The sequence below is a fragment of the Pelobates fuscus genome, chromosome 13 (genome assembly GCF_036172605.1).
Source record: "Pelobates fuscus isolate aPelFus1 chromosome 13, aPelFus1.pri, whole genome shotgun sequence".
Lineage (NCBI taxonomy): Eukaryota > Metazoa > Chordata > Amphibia > Anura > Pelobatidae > Pelobates > Pelobates fuscus.
Genome location: NC_086329.1, coordinates 8,555,086 through 8,577,413, shown reverse-complemented (window position 1 = coordinate 8,577,413; position 22,328 = coordinate 8,555,086). Strand labels below are relative to the sequence as shown.

Below are 22,328 nucleotides of genomic sequence, written 5' to 3'. Positions count from 1 at the left end.
CCAGAAGTTGTGTCCTTAAGGGGTTAAATTATTTTGGCCAATCCAATGAAATCAGCAAGGTGACAGGGGTTGGGCCAACACCGACTTGGCCAATCAGCACCTCCTCTAGAGATGCACTGAATCAGTGCATCTCTGAAGAAAGTTCAGCGTCTCCACGCAGAGCATGGAGACACTGTGCAGCAATGCCCCAGGAAGCACCGCTAGTTGCCATCTGAGGAGTGGCAAGTGGAGGTGTTGCTAGGTGGCAAGGTAAACACTGCCTTTTCTCTATAAATACTTTAAGCTGTAGTTGTTCTGGTGACTATAGTATCCCTTTAAATATAAATCAAATATTTAAAAATAAAAGCTCAGTTTTACATTTAATGTCTACACAAAAAGTGCAACTAAAGAAGAACAACTCAAAATAGATTTACCAATTAGTCCGGATTACTAAAATGACCAATATGTCCAGGATTTAAATTAATTTTTAAAAGCTATAAAACAAATACTGCAAAGAGTTTAAAGCTAAATGTGACATGCTAAAATTAATGTGTATAGTAATCAGAAAAGTAGATATTTGTACAAAGCACATCCCCCAGGCTATGAAACTAGAAACTAAAAAGAGCATACTTCATTTAATCTTTTTTATCATGAAACTCAGTCAAAATACTTATTTGTGGTTTTTCACACGTGTTATTTTGGGGGTCATTCACAGACCATGCATGTACCACTACATTTGTTTTTTGCTACAGTTAGAGTAGAATGATACCCCACATCAGGGGTAGGCAACCTTCGGCACCTCAGATGTTGTAAACTACATCTCCCTTGATGCTTTGCCAGAATTATGTCTATAAGAGCATTATGGGAGATGTAGTCTAAAACACCTGGAAGGTTGCCTATCCCTGTTCCACATGTATACCTATTGACCTAATCATACTCCACAGGGATTCCCTCTATTGGTATTAGTACTGACATCAGCAGAGGGATTTCTCAGTTAGCAATACAGAGTGCTCTGTATTGATCGGTGCTGGACAGCTGGCAATGCAGAAAAAACATGCAGGTAGACCTCATTGTCATTTGTGACCATGGAGGTCTCTCTCACCATGGGTACAGACTCTGAATCAATGCAGATGTGTGCGATTTAAAGGGCCATGTGCAGCGCTCTAAACACATAGCTCATCTTGCAACTGTCATTAGACTAATACTATCCTTACCTTTTGTGTCATTTTACCCCACTCCCTCTAGCATGTCTGCTCACTGAGCAAGTCCCTCAACCCCTCTGTTCCTGAGTGTTAAACTTGTCTGGTTACAATTACATGTTTGTTCGTCCACCCACTGTAAAGCGCTGTGGGAATTTGTTGGTGCTATATAAATAATAACATAATAATCTGTCAGTCTGGGGTCATTAATTGTGACCCCAGCTTACAGGGTGATACCTGGGATTCCTTGGTACCAACAGAGATTAAACTCTGTTGTTACTTTGAATGCATGACAGCTTATCCTGTCAACAGGCATTAAAGCCCAGCACTGCATTTTTAAATTGTCACGTGGTCATTTAGAGGTTAAAACATATGTGTAGAGAAATAAAATACATTTGCAGAGAGTTACACGTTTTCATTTTAACCTCTTTAACCAGGCTAGCGGTATTCCCGAGCTTGACTCGGGGTTAATTTTCGCTGCCAGAAGCGGTAACCCCAAGTCACGCTCGGGGTAGATAACAGAGCTGGCAGCGGAGTCTCCTTACCTTCTCCTTGCGATCCAGCGATGTCCCCGCGCTGTGATTGCCGGTAAGAGCCCCGGCGGATGCCTCCATCTGACTTCCTGGTTCCGTCTCTGTGAGCCGCAGAGGCTCATGGGGGCGGAACTGGGCGGGTAATTCAAATGTTTCAAGCATAAAAGTGACACACACACATAAAGTTAGGTGATACAGTGAAATCCTGTCAGATTACATTGTATCACCTCAGATTTGACACAGTATCACCTCAGATTTGAAATTTGATCATCCTACACTGCCCTGCCTGCCCTTTTTGCTGTAATTTCTGCCCATAAAATACATTTTTTACCATGGCATCAAAGCGTCACTTTAGCATCTCCAAAGCGGGTTTGGATCAGATGAGTGACAGCGGCAGCGACACAGAGCCCCTCGCAGAATTGAGCGACTGCGATAGCGATTCGTGGCAAGATTCGTCATCCGACTCTGACAGTGACCAGAGAAGTGGCGACAGCGACGATTCTGCACCCGAGCTCAGGGATGTGCGCACTTGGTGCCTTATTGATTGCGGTATGGATGAGGTACCGCCGCCAAGATTTCCGTTTACTGGATCACCTGGGATGAAGGAAGACGTTGAGCACAATGATCCTTTGGCATACCTAAAATAATTTCTCACAGATGACGTCATTGAAAAGATTGTCACGGAGACAAATCGCTACAACGAGCAGCAATCAGCTACTCTGCATAGCAAGTTTTCCAGGAACAGAAAATGGGAACCGGTATATTATTTATTAGATTATAATTCATGATTTTATGTTTCGAACTTTATCACATCTGAGAGTACTTTTGGTAAGGTTTAAGAAAGTAATTACTGGCCTACAATACATAACACCAAATTTCCATGCAAAAAAATGGTACCGCTTTTGGTACAAAATTCCTGACATAATCATACCGCCAGGGAGGTTAAAGAGGTGTTCTAAGCACCAAAACAACTTTAGCTTAAATGAGCAGTTTTAGTGTATAGAGCAAGACTGATCAGTTAACTGCCATTTAGAAGTTAAAATATGATTGCTTCAGTTCAGCCCAAGCCACACTTCCCCTGGCTGTAATTCTCACAGCCTGCATGAAAAAAATGCTTTCATTTTCAATCAAATCTGACAGCATAGTGTGTTTAGTTTAAAAGGTTTTAGGTCCTGCTCTGTAAATTTAACTTTATTCACACACAGGAGGCTTCTACAGGGTCTAGAAGGCTACTAACTAGGGATCGACCAATATTGGTTTTGGTTTTTTTTAGAGCCGATACCGCTAATCTGTGAACTTTCAGGCTGATAACTTGGTGTGTGTATATAGTGCATGCAGAGTGTTTGTGCAGTGTGTGTGTATATAGTGCATGCAGAGTGTTTGTGCAGTGTGTGTGTATATAGTGCATGCAGAGTGTTTGTGCAGTGTGTGTGTATATAGTGCATGCAGTGTTTGTGCAGTGAGTGTGTATATAGTGCATGCAGAGTGTTTGTGCAGTGTGTGTGTATATAGTGCATGCAGAGTGTTTGTGCAGTGTGTGTGTATATAGTGCATGCAGAGTGTTTGTGCAGTGTGTGTATATAGTGCATGCAGTGTTTGTGCAGTGAGTGTGTATATAGTGAATGCAGAGTGTTTGTGCAGTGAGTGTGTATATAGTGCATGCAGAGTGTTTGTGCAGTGTGTGTGTATATAGTGCATGCAGAGTGTTTGTGCAGTGTGTGTGTATATAGTGCATGCAGAGTGTTTGTGCAGTGTGTGTGTATATAGTGCATGCAGTGTTTGTGCAGTGAGTGTGTATATAGTGCATGCAGAGTGTTTGTGCAGTGTGTGTGTATATAGTGCATGCAGAGTGTTTGTGCAGTGTGTGTGTATATAGTGCATGCAGAGTGTTTGTGCAGTGTGTGTATATAGTGCATGCAGTGTTTGTGCAGTGAGTGTGTATATAGTGAATGCAGAGTGTTTGTGCAGTGAGTGTGTATATAGTGCATGCAGAGTGTTTGTGCAGTGAGTGTGTATATAGTGCATGCAGAGTGTTTGTGCAGTGAGTGTATATATAGTGCATGCAGAGTGTTTGTGCAGTGAGTGTGTATATAGTGCATGCAGAGTGTTTGTGCAGTGAGTGTGTATATAGTGCATGCAGAGTGTTTGTGCAGTGAGTGTGTATATAGTGAATGCAGAGTGTTTGTGCAGTGAGTGTGTATATAGTGAATGCAGAGTGTTTGTGCAGTGAGTGTGTATATAGTGAATGCAGAGTGTTTGTGCAGTGAGTGTGTATATAGTGAATGCAGAGTGTTTGTGCAGTGAAAATACAAATTTAGACCACCCAGGTGCAGTATACAAAGTAAATAAAACAATTACTTCCTTTTTGTTAGGTGAAGGTATAGCAAAGGATTCCTCTCAATCCTCAATACAACTTTAGAAAAAATAGGATATACCTAAACCTATGAAACAAAAGAAAAATGCGCTCATAGGGGATTAACGTCAAAACATAAATTGCCCCTTGTTAATATGTTTCACTCACAAGATTGAAGTGGTTTTCAGGCACATCAGATAAGTAAATCTTCACGGCTTTCTCACAGTTGGAATGATGAGTGTGTCATGAAAAAGATAAAGAATTGCATAGTATAGCACTGTATTTAAATATAAACTGGCTTTTAATGTTTGCACTTACAATATAAAAGGTATAAAAAGGCCCATCAGTACAAATCTGTTTGTCCCATCGCTGTGGAGTATGGTAACCCTCAAGGAAATAACCAGCAGGAGCAAAACAGGTATATAATAAAATAAAATAAATAAAATACAGTGACAAAATAAACAGCTCACTCTACGCGTTTCGTCTGTCTTCCAGACTTCCTCAGGAGTGATGAGATGCTTCAAGTTTTCTGTGGACACCATCTTCTTTTTATTACAGGGCTTCCCGCCGTTTTCTCGGTCCAATTTCCTCTATCAGCTGATTCCGATCAGCTGTGTTATGGAAGTCCGTTTTTCATCTCCATATATGGAGTTCCGGAAAACGTCAGTGGAACGCATATGCGTTCCACCAACCCGGAAGTGTCCTCATTCTTATCGGCCATGCGGAAGTCCCATATACCGCTGGAACGCAAATGCGTTCCACTTCATAACCACGAATCTCACGGGAACCACAAAGTCCCCGGAGTGGAAAGCATGTGTGGAGAAAATGATAAAAATAAAAATAAAATCAGATCAGAAATATTTCATCGAATAGCTCTATTACTATATATTCATATATGCTCTAAACAGTATAATTCATAAACCTAATCTCAGTGCCCAAAAAAAAGATCAAAAATGGAACACATAGTACAGGGTATAAGCCCATATAGTGAGCCTGTATACTATCCCAATTGCACAGTGGTATCCCACATAAATCACAATACATAATTAATATTAATATTAAATTGATGGCTAATATGTCCTATACATGTGGGATAGTATACAGGCTCACTATATGGGCTTATACCCTGTACTATGTGTTCCATTTTTGATCTTTTTTTGGGCACTGAGATTAGGTTTATGAATTATACTGTTTAGAGCATATATGAATATATAGTAATAGAGCTATTCGATGAAATATTTCTGATCTGATTTTATTTTTATTTTTATCATTTTCTCCACACATGCTTTCCACTCCGGGGACTTTGTGGTTCCCGTGAGATTCGTGGTTATGAAGTGGAACGCATTTGCGTTCCAGCGGTATATGGGACTTCCGCATGGCCGATAAGAATGAGGACACTTCCGGGTTGGTGGAACGCACATGCGTTCCACTGACGTTTTCCGGAACTCCATATATGGAGATGAAAAACGGACTTCCATAACACAGCTGATCGGAATCAGCTGATAGAGGAAATTGGACCGAGAAAACGGCGGGAAGCCCTGTAATAAAAAGAAGATGGTGTCCACAGAAAACTTGAAGCATCTCATCACTCCTGAGGAAGTCTGGAAGACAGACGAAACGCGTAGAGTGAGCTGTTTATTTTGTCACTGTATTTTATTTATTTTATTTTATTATATACCTGTTTTGCTCCTGCTGGTTATTTCCTTGAGGGTTACCATACTCCACAGCGATGGGACAAACAGATTTGTACTGATGGGCCTTTTTATACCTTTTATATTGTAAGTGCAAACATTAAAAGCCAGTTTATATTTAAATACAGTGCTATACTATGCAATTCTTTATCTTTTTCATGACACACTCATCATTCCAACTGTGAGAAAGCCGTGAAGATTTACTTATCTGATGTGCCTGAAAACCACTTCAATCTTGTGAGTGAAACATATTAACAAGGGGCAATTTATGTTTTGACGTTAATCCCCTATGAGCGCATTTTTCTTTTGTTTCATAGGTTTAGGTATATCCTATTTTTTCTGTTTGTGCAGTGAGTGTGTATATAGTGAATGCAGAGTGTTTGTGCAGTGAGTGTGTATATAGTGAATGCAGAGTGTTTGTGCAGTGAGTGTGTATATAGTGAATGCAGAGTGTTTGTGCAGTGAGTGTGTATATAGTGAATGCAGAGTGTTTGTGCAGTGAGTGTGTATATAGTGAATGCAGAGTGTTTGTGCAGTGAGTGTGTATATAGTGAATGCAGAGTGTTTGTGCAGTGAGTGTGTATATAGTGAATGCAGAGTGTTTGTGCAGTGAGTGTGTATATAGTGAATGCAGAGTGTTTGTGCAGTGAGTGTGTATATAGTGAATGCAGAGTGTTTGTGCAGTGAGTGTGTATATAGTGAATGCAGAGTGTTTGTGCAGTGAGTGTGTATATAGTGAATGCAGAGTGTTTGTGCAGTGAGTGTGTATATAGTGAATGCAGAGTGTTTGTGCAGTGAGTGTGTATATAGTGAATGCAGAGTGTTTGTGCAGTGAGTGTGTATATAGTGAATGCAGAGTGTTTGTGCAGTGAGTGTGTATATAGTGAATGCAGAGTGTTTGTGCAGTGAGTGTGTATATAGTGAATGCAGAGTGTTTGTGCAGTGAGTGTGTATATAGTGAATGCAGAGTGTTTGTGCAGTGAGTGTGTATAGTGAATGCAGAGTGTTTGTGCAGTGAGTGTGTATAGTGAATGCAGAGTGTTTGTGCAGTGAGTGTGTATAGTGAATGCAGAGTGTTTGTGCAGTGAGTGTGTATAGTGAATGCAGAGTGTTTGTGCAGTGAGTGTGTATAGTGAATGCAGAGTGTTTGTGCAGTGAGTGTGTATAGTGAATGCAGAGTGTTTGTGCAGTGAGTGTGTATAGTGAATGCAGAGTGTTTGTGCAGTGAGTGTGTATAGTGAATGCAGAGTGTTTGTGCAGTGAGTGTGTATAGTGAATGCAGAGTGTTTGTGCAGTGAGTGTTTGTGCAGTGAGTGTTTGTGCAGTGAGTGTGTATATAGTGAATGCAGAGTGTTTGTGCAGTGAGTGTGTATATAGTGAATGCAGAGTGTTTGTGCAGTGAGTGTGTATATAGTGAATGCAGAGTGTTTGTGCAGTGAGTGTGTATATAGTGAATGCAGAGTGTTTGTGCAGTGAGTGTGTATATAGTGAATGCAGAGTGTTTGTGCAGTGAGTGTGTATAGTGAATGCAGAGTGTTTGTGCAGTGAGTGTGTATAGTGAATGCAGAGTGTTTGTGCAGTGAGTGTGTATAGTGAATGCAGAGTGTTTGTGCAGTGAGTGTGTATAGTGAATGCAGAGTGTTTGTGCAGTGAGTGTGTATAGTGAATGCAGAGTGTTTGTGCAGTGAGTGTGTATAGTGAATGCAGAGTGTTTGTGCAGTGAGTGTGTATAGTGAGTGTTTGTGCAGTGAGTGTTTGTGCAGTGAGTGTTTGTGCAGTGAGTGTTTGTGCAGTGAGTGTTTGTGCAGTGAGTGTTTGTGCAGTGAGTGTTTGTGCAGTGAGTGTTTGTGCAGTGAGTGTTTGTGCAGTGAGTGTTTGTGCAGTGAGTGTTTGTGCAGTGAGTGTTTGTGCAGTGAGTGTTTGTGCAGTGAGTGTTTGTGCAGTGAGTGTTTGTGCAGTGAGTGTTTGTGCAGTGAGTGTTTGTGCAGTGAGTGTTTGTGCAGTGAGTGTTTGTGCAGTGAGTGTTTGTGCAGTGAGTGTTTGTGCAGTGAGTGTTTGTGCAGTGAGTGTTTGTGCAGTGAGTGTTTGTGCAGTGAGTGTTTGTGCAGTGAGTGTTTGTGCAGTGAGTGTTTGTGCAGTGAGTGTTTGTGCAGTGAGTGTTTGTGCAGTGAGTGTTTGTGCAGTGAGTGTTTGTGCAGTGAGTGTTTGTGCAGTGAGTGTTTGTGCAGTGAGTGTTTGTGCAGTGAGTGTTTGTGCAGTGAGTGTTTGTGCAGTGAGTGTTTGTGCAGTGAGTGTTTGTGCAGTGAGTGTTTGTGCAGTGAGTGTTTGTGCAGTGAGTGTTTGTGCAGTGAGTGTTTGTGCAGTGAGTGTTTGTGCAGTGAGTGTTTGTGCAGTGAGTGTTTGTGCAGTGAGTGTTTGTGCAGTGAGTGTTTGTGCAGTGAGTGTTTGTGCAGTGAGTGTTTGTGCAGTGAGTGTTTGTGCAGTGAGTGTTTGTGCAGTGAGTGTTTGTGCAGTGAGTGTTTGTGCAGTGAGTGTTTGTGCAGTGAGTGTTTGTGCAGTGAGTGTTTGTGCAGTGAGTGTTTGTGCAGGTATGTAATGTGTGTAAAATATCTAAATATTTTTTTAAATATTTCATTTTTTTTTAAATTTTGTTCTTACTTCTTACCTGGCCAGGGAGGGGGGAGATGGCATTTCCTGGAGGCCGCAGCAGTCTTGGGGGGGCCCAGCACACTCTTACTTACCCTCCCAGAAGCTCCCCTGTCTAACTCTCGCGGCCTGCGTCCCGCGCGGAGCATTGCCATGGTAACCAGTGGCAACGCTCTGACAGCTGCGGAACTCGCGAGCTGAAGGGAGCTGCTGGGAAGGCAAGTAAGCGTGTGCTGCGCCCCCCCCCCCCCCGAACCCTGATGGCAGCCCTGGGCTGCATTATCGGCAATATCGATATCTTTATTGACCGATACCGATATTGCTGAAAATACAGAATATCGGCCAGACCAATAATCAGCCGATCCCTACTACTAACAGAGCAGGCAATAAGAAATTCTAAATTAAACAGACTGTGCAATAAAGAAAGTTTAATCATTAGATCCCTATTTTCAGTACGTGTTTAGGAAGAATGTAGGTAGGTGTGACAAGGCCTGTATAAACCAAGTTATCTAACTCATATGGCAGAGAAATGAATCGTGAGACTGCAGGGCATAATCTATACTGTTCATTAAATGAAAGTTGTCCCTTGAAACAGTCTCTATATATTAACAGAATACCAGAATGAGAAAGAAGGATTACTCTACCCAAAAACAGGGTTTTATTATTAAAGGAACACAAACATGTATTCCTGAACCTATAGTGTTAAAACCACCATCTAGCCCCCCTGACCTCCTCATGCCTCCCTAAATTTAGTAAAATCTTATTTTTATTCAAGCCTGAAGCTGTAGCTCTGCATGCAGTTTGCCTCAGAACAGCAAGCTGCCAGCTGACATCATCAGAAGTGATAGCCTGATCTATAGGATTGGCCGAGACTGACAAGGAGGCAGATCAGAGGCAGAGCCAGCACAATTCAAACACAGCCCTGGACAATCAGCATCTCCTCATAGAGATGAATTGAATCGATGAATCTCTATGAGGAAAGTTCAGTGTCTGCATGCAGAGGGAGGAGATACTGAATATTTTGATGCATTTTAGGCAGCCATGACCCAGGAAGGATCTCTAAACAGCCATCTGAGAAGTGGCCAGTGAAGTTATCACTAGGCTGTAATGTAAACACTGCATTTTTTCAGTTGTTCTGGTGACTATAGTGTCCCTTTAAAACATTGCCGGTTGGTTGGTTGGGAGTAACCTTTTAACCCCTTAAGGACCAAACTTCTGGAATAAAAGGGAATCATGACATGGCACACATGTCATGTGTCCTTAAGGGGTTAAAGGGACATTCCAAGCGTCAAAACAACTTCATTTAAATTAAGTTGTTATGGTGCCAGGAGGCCTCTCTTACCTCAAGAGGATGAATCGTTATTAAATGGTTAAACCCCAAAGTTGCCACCAGCAGCAATGTCCACTCCTCCCTTGGCAGGATCCAGTCACCTCTGTATGGCTGAGAGCGTTCAGCTGACACTCTCAGGCAATCAGTGACTCCCCATTCACTAAACAGGGGGTGAAGTTGTTTTGGTGCCTGGAGTGTCCCTGTATGAAAAAGGAAAACCTAAAAAGGCAAACAAATATTTTTAGACACAACTTCCATATTTCTGGGGGATTGTCTAAAGTTGTTATAAAGTGTGTATGCTGATAAGAATGTCAGGAGAGAATAATACATTTTGTCCACTTAACTAATAAGCGTTGGCAGGGAGAGAATAAGAAAGAAAGAAAAAGAAAAAAAAAAAACACGCTGCCTGAAAGATTAATGTAAAAGTCAATTATCTCCCTTTCATCGTTTCCAATTCACGAAGTCTTTCTTATTTTTAGAATCTGTCAAGTTCGGCAAAAAGATTGAAACACACAGTATTCAACCCAACCCAAAATGTTTTAGTCATTTATAATCATATTGTCTCACTTACACTGCTAAAGCATTAAGACAAGGGTTAACAAGGCACAAAAAGTAAGAAGTCATATTCAATTTCCCAGGCTTAGTTGACCCAAAGGGACAGACCAGACCCCTAAAGGACGTTAGCTTGCTGAAAAGCTGTGTGTTTTATGAATGGGTCCCCTTTTTAAGTTTACAAAATGTACAAATTTCAACCGAAATTGCCACTTTTATCAATTAACCTTGTTACACCCCTCTGGCTGTCAGACAGCTGGTATGGTTACATCCTGGTTGTTTAGCTCAGTGAAGCTAAACTCATGAGGCAGCAGTTGCCCAGAGCATGTGCCTTGCAAAGATTTCTCATTGAGCTGCATTTAGGATGTTTGTGATTGGACAGCCACAGAAAGTCTGGGCGGGGTTAGAAGGGAAGGGATTGTAAAAGCTGCAGACAAAAGATCTGCAGATTTTGCAATGTTTTTCTATAAAACTCCAATTTACAAATTCATAATACACGCATGTTTCCTTTTGGGGTAAATCTACTAAACACTGAATTTTATTTATTTTCTATTTGGGCAGTGGAGTGTCCCTTTAAATAAAAACAGGGTAAAAATCACTCCCTATATTTTTTTCCATTCCTTATTTGATTGAATCTAGAGGCAGCAGTACAATAGTACAAGATAAGATATTTTGTACAATTGGTGTGGGTAACATTTTGTATTACCTTACCAATACATATAGATATAACAGAAAACCACTGTAAAACAAACACACAAAAAAAAAAAAACTGTTCTGGAGTACGGGCACTCCTCACTTACCGACCGGGTTCCGTTCTTACGACTTGGTCGTAAAACAAATTGTTTGGCAAGTGAGGATGCGCTATGGAGCATGTGCATCAGTGCAGGTCTATGTTCAGGGAAATTTCCCCCAGAGCAGGTAATCCCTCTAATCTGTGTTCAGGGAAAATTCCCTGAACTAGACCAGCTCTCGAACGTGGGGAATCCCTTAAATACCCACGCTAGAGAGCTGGTCATAAGTGTGAGCCATCGTAAAACAGGTAGGTCATTAAGTGAGGACAGCCTGTACTAATACACAAAGTGTATATATCTAAAGCAAAGAAAAATACAGTGCACAAGGTCTTCTGATACGGCAGATTACACACGATATATAAAATATGGTACAGGCAATTACACATATAGGAGAGCACGTAACTCTACTCGGGTCCACCCACCTCCTTTAGAAAAACCGTCATTAAATCATTGGTTATAGAAAAGTTAAATGTAGAGGTTTGTATAGTAAATGTAACATGACATTTATTTTATTTAGATTATTAGCTTTTCCGATCTGTATTGTGTCCATGCTTGCATTGTGTCATCTAACTTACGGCTTGGGCAAAATCATTAATTCCCATGAGATCACCTACGATTTAATATCATTATGGATTTTACAAAAATTGCATTTTACCTAATAAACGTAAACAAGGTTATTTACTAAATTGAGAATTCAGAGTTAATTTCAAAGTTAAGGCCAAAGTAGCCAAACTGGAAGCATAGTTAACCAGAAGAATTTTTCCAGTTCAGCTTTTTTCGTCTTAAATTTGATATTTATGTTAAATTCACATTTTAGTTCATAACTCTGTAGGAGTTTTCACTTTAGTTAATAACCCTGTAAGTATCAGTAGCAGGCAGATTCTCCCATGACCAGGAAATGAACTCACAAACCAGGATCCTTCATTCTGGCCAATGGTGTCTGATCTCATCCTATAAATATATATCTGGCTGGGGTTTACTTCCTACCAAATGAACCAACACACATGCCAGGACTACATTGCAACATAGGATGGAGTCAAGCAACCAACCAACAGAAATTAATGACTCACTTTTATTTGGTATTTATACACGTGACAGATCATGATGAATGACATTATAAGACCCTTGTGGCATTGGACATTCGTTTGCTCTATAGGGTTTTGTATATTTTTAGGAACGAAATGATTGATAAGGAATCCTAAAACCTGGAAGGAGTGAGCCTCACTGCCCTGTGACCGGATCAGGGAGTGCAGAGAGACAAAGTAATAATACTCTATATTAGACTGGAAAGAAATCAGAGCTTAATATCAGAGGATTAACAATAACCTAACTGGAAATGTATACCCAGTATTGTTTTACTTTGAATGTCTCTTTTATGTTTGTTTTTATATTAAGCATTGTTATTTGTTTATGTTATTAAAATAGTAATCAAGTCCCGTCTCAGCTCTAATGGATTCATTAAGATGAAGTTGGTTCATCAAGTTATTAAACAGATAACGGTTTAATTTCAGTGTAAATATATAGTTGATCCAGGCAGGTAAATTGTAATGACAGGCTTATTTGTTTCAACCCTCCCTCCCCCCTCCCATTAGATAATTTATAGAGATAAATGATACATTCAGTGTAAGCTTTGTAGATATATTACTTTTGTTCCAGTGACAGCCGGCTCTTACTTTATTTGTCCTGCTTGTGGACACTTTCCCAAACAGAGAAATTGTCCTCTGTGACACCGACACACTGGCTTCATTGCCAAAGAATTGGTTGACAAACCTGGTGGGATGGATTTTAAATATGTTTTTCCCACACCGGTGGGATGGATTTTAAATTGTTTTTCCCACACCAGTGTTTTTTCGGTCAGTTTATACATTCACTAAGGATTCTGCTAGGACAACATATAGGTGAAATGTAATATCTTTGTGAGTACTTTACAAATCACAGAGTAACTAAAGAGAACCATATAAAGTATATTAAAGTTAAGGAATACACAGAAAAAAATTAAAAAAATTAACACACACATTGAAAGCTACATGAGGACTACAAGTCTGGTGAGGGGAGGGGAAATCCAAGGAAACATAAAAAAAAAGCAAAATCAGTCATATGTCAGTGGCAGCAAGAGGATGTCCTTCTGCAGGCTTCACAACAAAATGTAAACAACTAAAAATCTGCTAATGTGTGGAAGCAGCTTCATGCCTGGTCAGAAAGACATAGCATCAGGCTTATCTGGTTCTTAAATGCAGGTTATCCTTTACAGTGTCAACAAGAGATTAGTGTTAAATTCCCACCTCCTCCGTCCAGACACTGAAACAACTTTATTTGAAATGTATCCTCTTCAGCTGGGAATTCTGGGACTGGGTTCAAGCACAGAACACTATGGAACTTTTTCAATAATCACTAAAGTGGGAATTCTCAGATATTAAATGTGAAATCTTCCAGCTATTTTTGCTATAATTTGAAATTCATTCTGAACTCCTGGCAATTCTCCTCTTAGTGAATAAACCCTGTGAATCTTGGTAAAACGTACACCGAGGTGACAAAGTTGGAAAAGCAGTTTAATCTCTCCAGTGCAGCTAGTTTGCCCCAACGCTTGCAATCCTGTATTCACTGTTAAGTAAATAAGCCCCTATATACCAGTCTGTGCCACATTTTGTTACAAAAATATTTTAGGGATGATAACTTACATTAGGACATGAAAGCTTTACTGCCTGTTGTGCACTGACGTCTACTTGGCAGCCAAGGGGTAACAATTCACAAGCATGCTGTAACAAGCATTGCAAACCAAATGCAAAGATGCAACCAAAGCAGAAAAAAAAAAATACAATTGTGTACAGGCGCCTAACATGTGATTTACAAACTTAATGATAAAGTACAGGACAGCAATACAGAAAAAACATTTTCCACAGCAGGAAAAGCCTTTATTTGTACTGGTTCTGCACCAATAATATGTACGAAGCTGTCTTGTGATCTACTGATACAACACATGAGCAAAAGATTAATATTTTCTAAAGTCGACACAATGCCTCTGGGAACATTTTGTATTTACAAATAAACAATCATAAAAAGAGCATAACTTTCTAATACACCAACATAAATGCATTATTTACAAATAAACAAGAAAACGAACATAAATTTAGCATTCCAACATACGTCACTGTAAAGTTTGTCAAATCAACTCTTCTAAAGTCAGCACTGTGTTTTACAAAACTTCAGTTAAAGCTGTTCCATTGACAGAATTTACATATTCTTTGCACCACATCATGTATAATTGAGAATCCTTTTGCCCCAATAACAATAGGCTGAATACATGCTCGTAAAATAATTTTTGGTTCTTTTTAAAGTTACATAAAATTAAAACATGCAAATAGATTATATGGATATAGCAGACCAACAGCTAAATGGAAAAAAAAAAAAAAAAAACATACTGCACATTATCTATTATTTCGAAAGGCATGTAGGATTGTACAAATTAAGAAACTATGATTCATAATTATTTCTATGACACATGACTCTGCATTACAAAATATGCCCAACCTCTAAAATCATCAATTGCTGAAGAATAACATTTGTCACTTACAACTATGCATGGGGAATACATGTATCTACATCACAATTACAGTAAGCTATTTAGGCAGGTGTTACCATCATCATTTGATGTAATGTATCAAAAGGTGCATTAACCCCTTAAGGACACATGACATGTGTGACATGTCATGATTCCCTTTTATTCCAGAAGTTTGGTCCTTAAGGGGTTAAAATACCAAATTATAAAATAACTGACCCCACCTAGTATACACCAAAAATAAAATTATACCGATAATACATTATAAAAAACATTTCAAAATAAGAATCAGGGATACCACAAAAAGGCAACTAAACTTGCAGTACACCATCTCAAAACTAGGCTTTTAGTTTAAAGTTTACCAAATCCTATAATTTTGAATAATGCGATACATTTTGTTCTGTATCAAATCTCATATGCACATTTTCTATTGGATCAAAACACAGGATAACTTTGAACCCAATGTTTTTGGGGTTTTTTTGGCAAACGCTACAAACACAACAACAAGACCTAAACAAAACCAATAATTTCCAAATATATATTTCACTTTCTGGCCGTTCTCCATTCTGTCTTACTATACTATTGAAGAACTTAATGGGATGATGAAACCAGCCTTACCTATGCAGCTCCCATTTCCATCACTTGTTCTGGCATTTGGTTAGGAAGTGCCATACAAGCACAAGCATGCTCAGACATTCCTTCCGTAATGCCATATATGCACTGCATCATGGGAGCAATATTTGCATTACATGTTTAGACTGTGCCAGGTCAGGCATGAGACGAATGAATATACATATACATATATACATACACACACACACACACACTAAACTATTGAAATACTAAAATAAAGAGCTTAAACTTTCCCGTCCTTTTCCACTAACCAGTGCCAATGCAAGCCTAGAGAGTCTACTTGCCAGTGGGAAGTGAAAATTGTGAGCCCTGAACATATACATTTAGTATAAATAATAATAATTATTATTATGTCCACAGAATCTTTTCACACTGCTGTAATACTATCTCCATCACTTGAACTGGCATTTGAGGACAGAAAAATGAAATTAAAATGCATCTTTATAGACCCCAACTGTTGATTCATATGATTAAAAAAAACAACAAATAAATATAACAAACATCATTTTCCAGTACACTCTATTGCATCCAAATGCCTTGGTGCTTCCAACGCTCAATGCATATTAAAAAATAAATAGGAGCACTCTCACGACTTTTATCAAAACAGAAATCGTTCTTTTAATTAGCTATTTAACGCAATTGTTACAATGTTCAGGCCCCTCCGTGGGCATTCTCAAGATACAGAGAGCTATCCATACATATGTATATTTTCTGACTGTAGAGAGTGTATGTGTGTGTGTTAGTGTATATACACACACAATACAGTCAGAAAATATATCCAGATGTTTGTGATTTTCAGTTTGCAGACAGGAAGTGTTGACTTCCAAAACGAATTGGGATTAGACAATCCCACAATAGAAGAACAGAGAGATCGACATAGCTCTCTTGGTTGTCAGCGACAGTAATATTGGGGCCTCTACACGACCTACATCAACCTGAACACACTGTTCTTTATCGTTACCTTGCTGTCACGTCACTGACACATGCTGCTGTAGTATAGCATCATTGTGGTCTTAAATAAAATCATTGATAGCCAGAAAGGTTTTTAATGCCAGTCCATTGTGGTTCTCGGTAAGTTAAAATGACAGCTTAGCAAACGGCTGGTTTATCCTGTAATCAGTAGAAATGAGTGGGTCTAGTGCTAGGCCACTATGGCAAAATGGTGGCCCACCAATACGATTTGTTTGGGTTCTCCCATTTTATCCTGGTCACCATAACTTGTCATTTATTCATAGCTTTTACATCTCGACTGCACAGCTCGCTATTAGCGCTATGTAAATATCATTATTAATAGTAACAATTTACCTTCAACACAGACATAAAGCCTTACAGATACCTGGACATCTGAAGGAACATCACAGGAAGCATAATCCAGATAGATGAGGTGTCAAAGGTTATACATCCCTGACAAGGACCATCAACACTTTACTAGGTGGAGTTTCACAAGAGTTTCTGCAGCAGCCAAGGCCTTCCTACCACATGCAAGTTTATTCATTCGAGTGAGAATTGTGCAGAATTCAAACTGAATCACTAATTTTAGGCCAAAAAAAGCAGAATTAAAGGAATTCTCCAAGCCAGGTGTGTATTAAGGCCCCAGCTGAATTGCTGTCAATGCCCCCCTGCAGGTTGTGTGTTGTCTGTGTCTCCGTATATGTATCTTAGGCCCAACATTGCCCACCCTCAGTCAGTACCCCCTGCAGGTTGTGTGTTGCATGTGGCTCAGTCAGTGTCTCCGTATATGTGTCTTAGGCCCCACATTGCCCACCCTCAGTCAGTGCCCCCTGCAGGCTCAGTCTCTCCCCCCCAGTCAGTGTCCCCCAGCAGGCTCAGTCTCTCCCCCCAGTCAGTGTCCCCCAGCAGGCTCAGTCTCTCCCCCCCAGTCAGTGTCCCCAGCAGGCTCAGTCTCTCCCCCCCAGTCAGTGTCCCCAGCAGGCTCAGTCTCTCCCCCCCAGTCAGTGTCCCCAGCAGGCTCAGTCTCTCCCCCCCAGTCAGTGTCCCCAGCAGGCTCAGTCTCTCCCCCCCAGTCAGTGTCCCCAGCAGGCTCAGTCTCTCCCCCCCAGTCAGTGTCCCCAGCAGGCTCAGTCTCTCCCCCCCAGTCAGTGTCCCCAGCAGGCTCAGTCTCTCCCCCCCAGTCAGTGTCCCCAGCAGGCTCAGTCTCTCCCCCCCAGTCAGTGTCCCCAGCAGGCTCAGTCTCTCCCCCCCAGTCAGTGTCCCCCGCAGGCTCAGTCTCTCCCCCCCAGTCAGTGTCCCCCGCAGGCTCAGTCTCTCCCCCCCAGTCAGTGTCCCCCGCAGGCTCAGTCTCTCCCCCCCAGTCAGTGTCCCCCAGCAGGCTCAGTCTCTCCCCCCCAGTCAGTGTCCCCCAGCAGGCTCAGTCTCTCCCCCCCAGTCAGTGTCCCCCAGCAGGCTCAGTCTCTCCCCCCCAGTCAGTGTCCCCCAGCAGGCTCAGTCTCTCCCCCCCAGTCAGTGTCCCCCAGCAGGCTCAGTCTCTCCCCCCCAGTCAGTGTCCCCAGCAGGCTCAGTCTCTCCCCCCCAGTCAGTGTCCCCAGCAGGCTCAGTCTCTCCCCCCCAGTCAGTGTCCCCAGCAGGCTCAGTCTCTCCCCCCCAGTCAGTGTCCCCAGCAGGCTCAGTCTCTCCCCCCCCAGTCAGTGTCCCCAGCAGGCTCAGTCTCTCCCCCCCCAGTCAGTGTCCCCAGCAGGCTCAGTCTCTCCCCCCCCAGTCAGTGTCCCCAGCAGGCTCAGTCTCTCCCCCCCAGTCAGTGTCCCCAGCAGGCTCAGTCTCTCCCCTCAGTCAGTGTCCCCCAGCAGGCTCAGTCTCTCCCCCCCAGTCAGTGTCCCCAGCAGGCTCAGTCTCTCCCCCCCAGTCAGTGTCCCCAGCAGGCTCAGTCTCTCCCCCCCAGTCAGTGTCCCCCAGCAGGCTCAGTCTCTCCCCCCCAGTCAGTGCCCCCTGCAGCCTGTCTCAGGCCTGGCATTGCCCCCCTCAGTGAGTGCCCCCTACAGCCTGTCTCAGGCCTGGCATTGCCCCCCTCAGTGAGTGCCCCCTACAGCCTGTCTCAGGCCTGGCATTGCCCCCCTCAGTGAGTGCCCCCTACAGCCTGTCTGAGGCCTGGCATTGCCCCCCTCAGTGAGTGCCCCCTACAGCCTGTCTCAGGCCTGGCATTGCCCCCCTCAGTGAGTGCCCCCTGCAGTCTATGTGCAGTATGTGTTGTGTATCTGGCTCAGTCTGTATCTCAGGCCCGGCATTATCCCCCATGTCAGGGCCCCCCTCAGTCAGTCAGTCTCCGGCCCAGCATTGCCCCCCATGTCAGGCCCCAGTCAGTCAGTCAGTCAGTCTCCAGCCCGCTCCCCGGACTCACCCCATGACCACCAGCTCTCCGTATTTGACGGGCTCCTTGTTGGGGGCGCAGTGCTCCTCCTGGCTGGGAGAAAACATGGAGAAGGCCGGTGACTAGTCCCGCTCTCCGCCCGGGAGCCGAACACCTCCAGCGGGGCCCGGGCCGCCCCACCCCGGCCTCCAGCACGTCCTGCTCGGCCTCGCACTCAGGACAACCCGGGGCCTCGCTCCCCCTGCTCCGTCCACCGCCGCCAATGACTCGCCAGCCCCGCGCTCCCTCCGCCCTCTCAGCAACTGGAGCCCCGCCGCTCGGCAACTGCCGTGGCAACAGACCGTACCACACCATCCGGGGGGGGCGGGGGGCGGAGTTACACTCAGCGATAACTTATCGCCAGCCTAGCGAGCCCACATCGCAGCGAGACCGCCGGCATACGGCGAGACGTCTCTCCTCACAGAATCTCTGTAAATAACCGTCCCGCAGCCCTGGGAGCTCTGTCAGGGAATCCAGCGCCCCCCCCGCTGCCCGCAGAATGGAACATGCCAAACTGTTATGTAAACATAGAGTAAAATGGGCTGAGAGCTGCTTAAAGGGGCCGCACTGTTATTATCTGATATGATTCTGTCTGAGACCTAGCCCCCCATTATTATTATTATTATTATTATTAATTATTTATTATTATTGGCCTTTACCGATACACTGGGATATACATAATGCTACATTAGATGTATTTGAAATACTATGATACAAATAAATAAAATAATAAAACAGAATGTAATACACAATTCCTGGCCATTACCAGAATTAACTGGGGAATATATATATCATCTGTGTGAGGGTGCGTGAAATAACAGCGCACGCTTGCATTCCGCCATTGTTTAGATCAATCCATTGTACAGCGCTGCAGAATTTGTTGGCGCTATATAAATACTAATAATAATAACTGAACATGAATGGTCATGGAATGGAGAGAGGTGATTGGGAACGCAGACGTAGGGTAACAGACAGAATACCCAGGCAATGAGGCTCTGACAGTGTGCGTTTCAATTCCTCTGCAGCCGTCAGTTCCTCGTTTAAAGTGATAGGAGTCCAAACATTTAAAGGAACATAACACACAGTATATTTAAAGGCAAAGAACAATTAAAGGAACATAATAGACCATATAAAAAGAAACCTCGGGGTTAAAACAACTCCAAGGGATAGAAAACCGCGCTACAACTGTGGTGCTCAAATCCAATAATCAATTTATAACCGATGTTGCTATCACATGTATAAGTCCGGATGCTGCCTTTAAATGGAGATATCCTTTATACTCCTGTGTATATCAAAAATGAATGATGCACAAAAGGCTATAGATCATGTGCATGTAAAATGAATTTTATTGATAAGTGTAATTTTAAAATATAATCAATATGTACTGTAAATAAGCACTAAACCCCCCCAAAAATTAAAATTAAAGTGGCAAATAAAGTAAAATAACATAAAAATGTATATGCATAAAATACAAAATGTAAAATACCAGTGATTATCGGAAGGATCAGAGGGAACTTCCACCTTATTAAATTTAATGATAATTGATAAAAAAAAAAAGTGAAATGTCCATTGCAGGAAAGATGGTGAAATATTACCTGAATCCGATAGCTGGAGTGCCCTCCCGAATTACATCGTAATTCATCCCTGAGGAAGTGAACTCAAAACTCACGAAACGCGTAGGATTCGCATACCGAGATAATCAAATGGATCCTGTGTACCCTGGGAGCCTCCCTACCTTCATATTCCGGTTTTCGATACACGTTAAGCTTTTTGGCCCGAAAAGGATCTTATATTCATTTTATCTTTTTGTGAGGAATACCGGCGGATCACTTATAGGATCTACATAGATGAGAGGACAGGACACACGTTAACCCACACTACAAGGATAGACCGGACCGAGCATTAGTGCACTCCAGCTATCGGATTCAGGTCAGATTTCACCATCTTTCCTGCAATGGACATTTCACTTTTTATCAATTCCCATTAGATTTTATTAGGTGGACGTTCCCTCTGATCCTTCCGATAATCACTGGTATTTCATATTTTGCATTTTATGCATATATATTTTTATGTCATATTATTTTATTTGCCACTTTAATTTAAATGTTTTGGATTTAGTGCTTATTTACAGTACATATTGATTATATTTTACAATTACATTTATCAATAAAATTCATTATATATGCACATGATCTATAGCCTTTTGTGCTTTGTTTTATTTTTTTTATTCATTTTTTACATAATAGACCATAACATTTTGTGATGACTGGAGTCCCTTGCCACTGTCCGTCCTCTCTGGACACAGCCGGCCTGGAGATATGGCTAAGGCAGAGATTACATGCTTCCTTCTATCCATACCAATTCATACCAGCAACGGACGCTGTGATGGGTTGAAATCAGTCAGCTGACATCCTAAGCTTCCTCCTTATCCCAAGCAGCGAAGAGGGGATGGGCTGATGGGGACTCTCATTTAGCATTAAAATATTAAAAAACAGTTAAATGCTGAATAGAAGCACAGCGCCAGGGGATTTAAATCACCATAATCACTTCAATGAGATAAAGCACTTATGGTATCTAAAGTGTCCCTTTAACCTCCAAGGCTGACAACACGAGGGCTGGTAATGGGATCGCTTGTGAAATTTTATATTGATACTTCTAGACTGAGGTTTTCCCTACTTTTGGCACTTGGGTAGTTCTGTGACCTACACTGAGAGCTGTATTTTAATTGGTCCGACCTTGACCTCCATCCCTTGGGTAATGGGAACTGAGGGTAATACAATGATGTAATAAGCTAATGTGTATAATTGGATTACCATTCAAGGCTTATGCCAGTGCGTCTTGCCTGGAAACACACACAGTTGAATTTGTCAGCAGCGAGGGCATGGGGAAACATTGAAAAGATCTTTATTGATGAACCTAGATCTGAAATGTTTTTAAAAAAAATTTGTTGAATGTTTTAACTTTTTCCAGCAGATTTTTGCATTTTTTTTTTTCTTTCTAGCCCACAAATTGTGTTAACCCCTATCCACGCCCAGGTGCTAGATACAGGGGTAGGTGTCTTTTCTGTGGCCCCTAACTGGTTATTTCTTCACTACCCCAACACATGGATTGGTGGAAGGATAAAGGCCATTGACTGTCTCTCAAGGTAATAGCAGGGTCTTCTAAAGGTTAATAGATCTGATGATCTAAAGTGAGAGAGTCAGGTTATCTTTCTCCTGGTAGATGCTGAGGTTTGACAAATATTACACCAGTGCATTGCTCTGCACTTACATGGTTTAATAATGGGGCATATTATCTAGTGGGTCATTTACGCTTGGTTCCACCTGCAGTAGGGTTTACTGGCTTCTTTCGTTCTGGAAAACCGCAGAGTCATCTAGTAAACACAGATTCCGTTGTGGTTTGAGGGATTTCCTCTTTTACTCAGAACGAAAGCCTTTTTAATAGTGCCTTCAAACATTAGATCAGTTTGTTTATAAAATAATCCACTGTTAATGATACAGCTGTATTTGTGTGTAAACCATCATATCGCAATACATTTTCTAAATTGTGTATCTTTCTGTACGCTAGTCATTTGCGGTGAGAGTCGATTCAATTCTGTGTTTCTGCATCAAAAGCCAATTTCTGAAAATAACTTTGTTTTTATTTATTATTTTTTTTGCAGGATCAGGTCATACAATGTATGTGAAGATAATGAGAAAATAGCT

At 41.9% G+C, this 22,328-nt stretch overlaps 1 protein-coding gene across 1 annotated transcript in view; it reads right to left on the bottom strand.

The window, feature by feature from the left end:
• The window catches only part of PELI2 (pellino E3 ubiquitin protein ligase family member 2), a 70,931-nt gene extending 52,066 nt beyond the window's left edge, over positions 1–18,865 (bottom strand). The window contains exon 1 of the mRNA XM_063440523.1: positions 18,616–18,865. Coding sequence (XP_063296593.1) covers positions 18,616–18,692 — 77 coding nt within the window. The 5' untranslated portion in view covers positions 18,693–18,865. The remainder of the gene's footprint in view (positions 1–18,615) is intronic.
• Between the last annotated feature and the right edge of the window lie 3,463 nt (positions 18,866–22,328).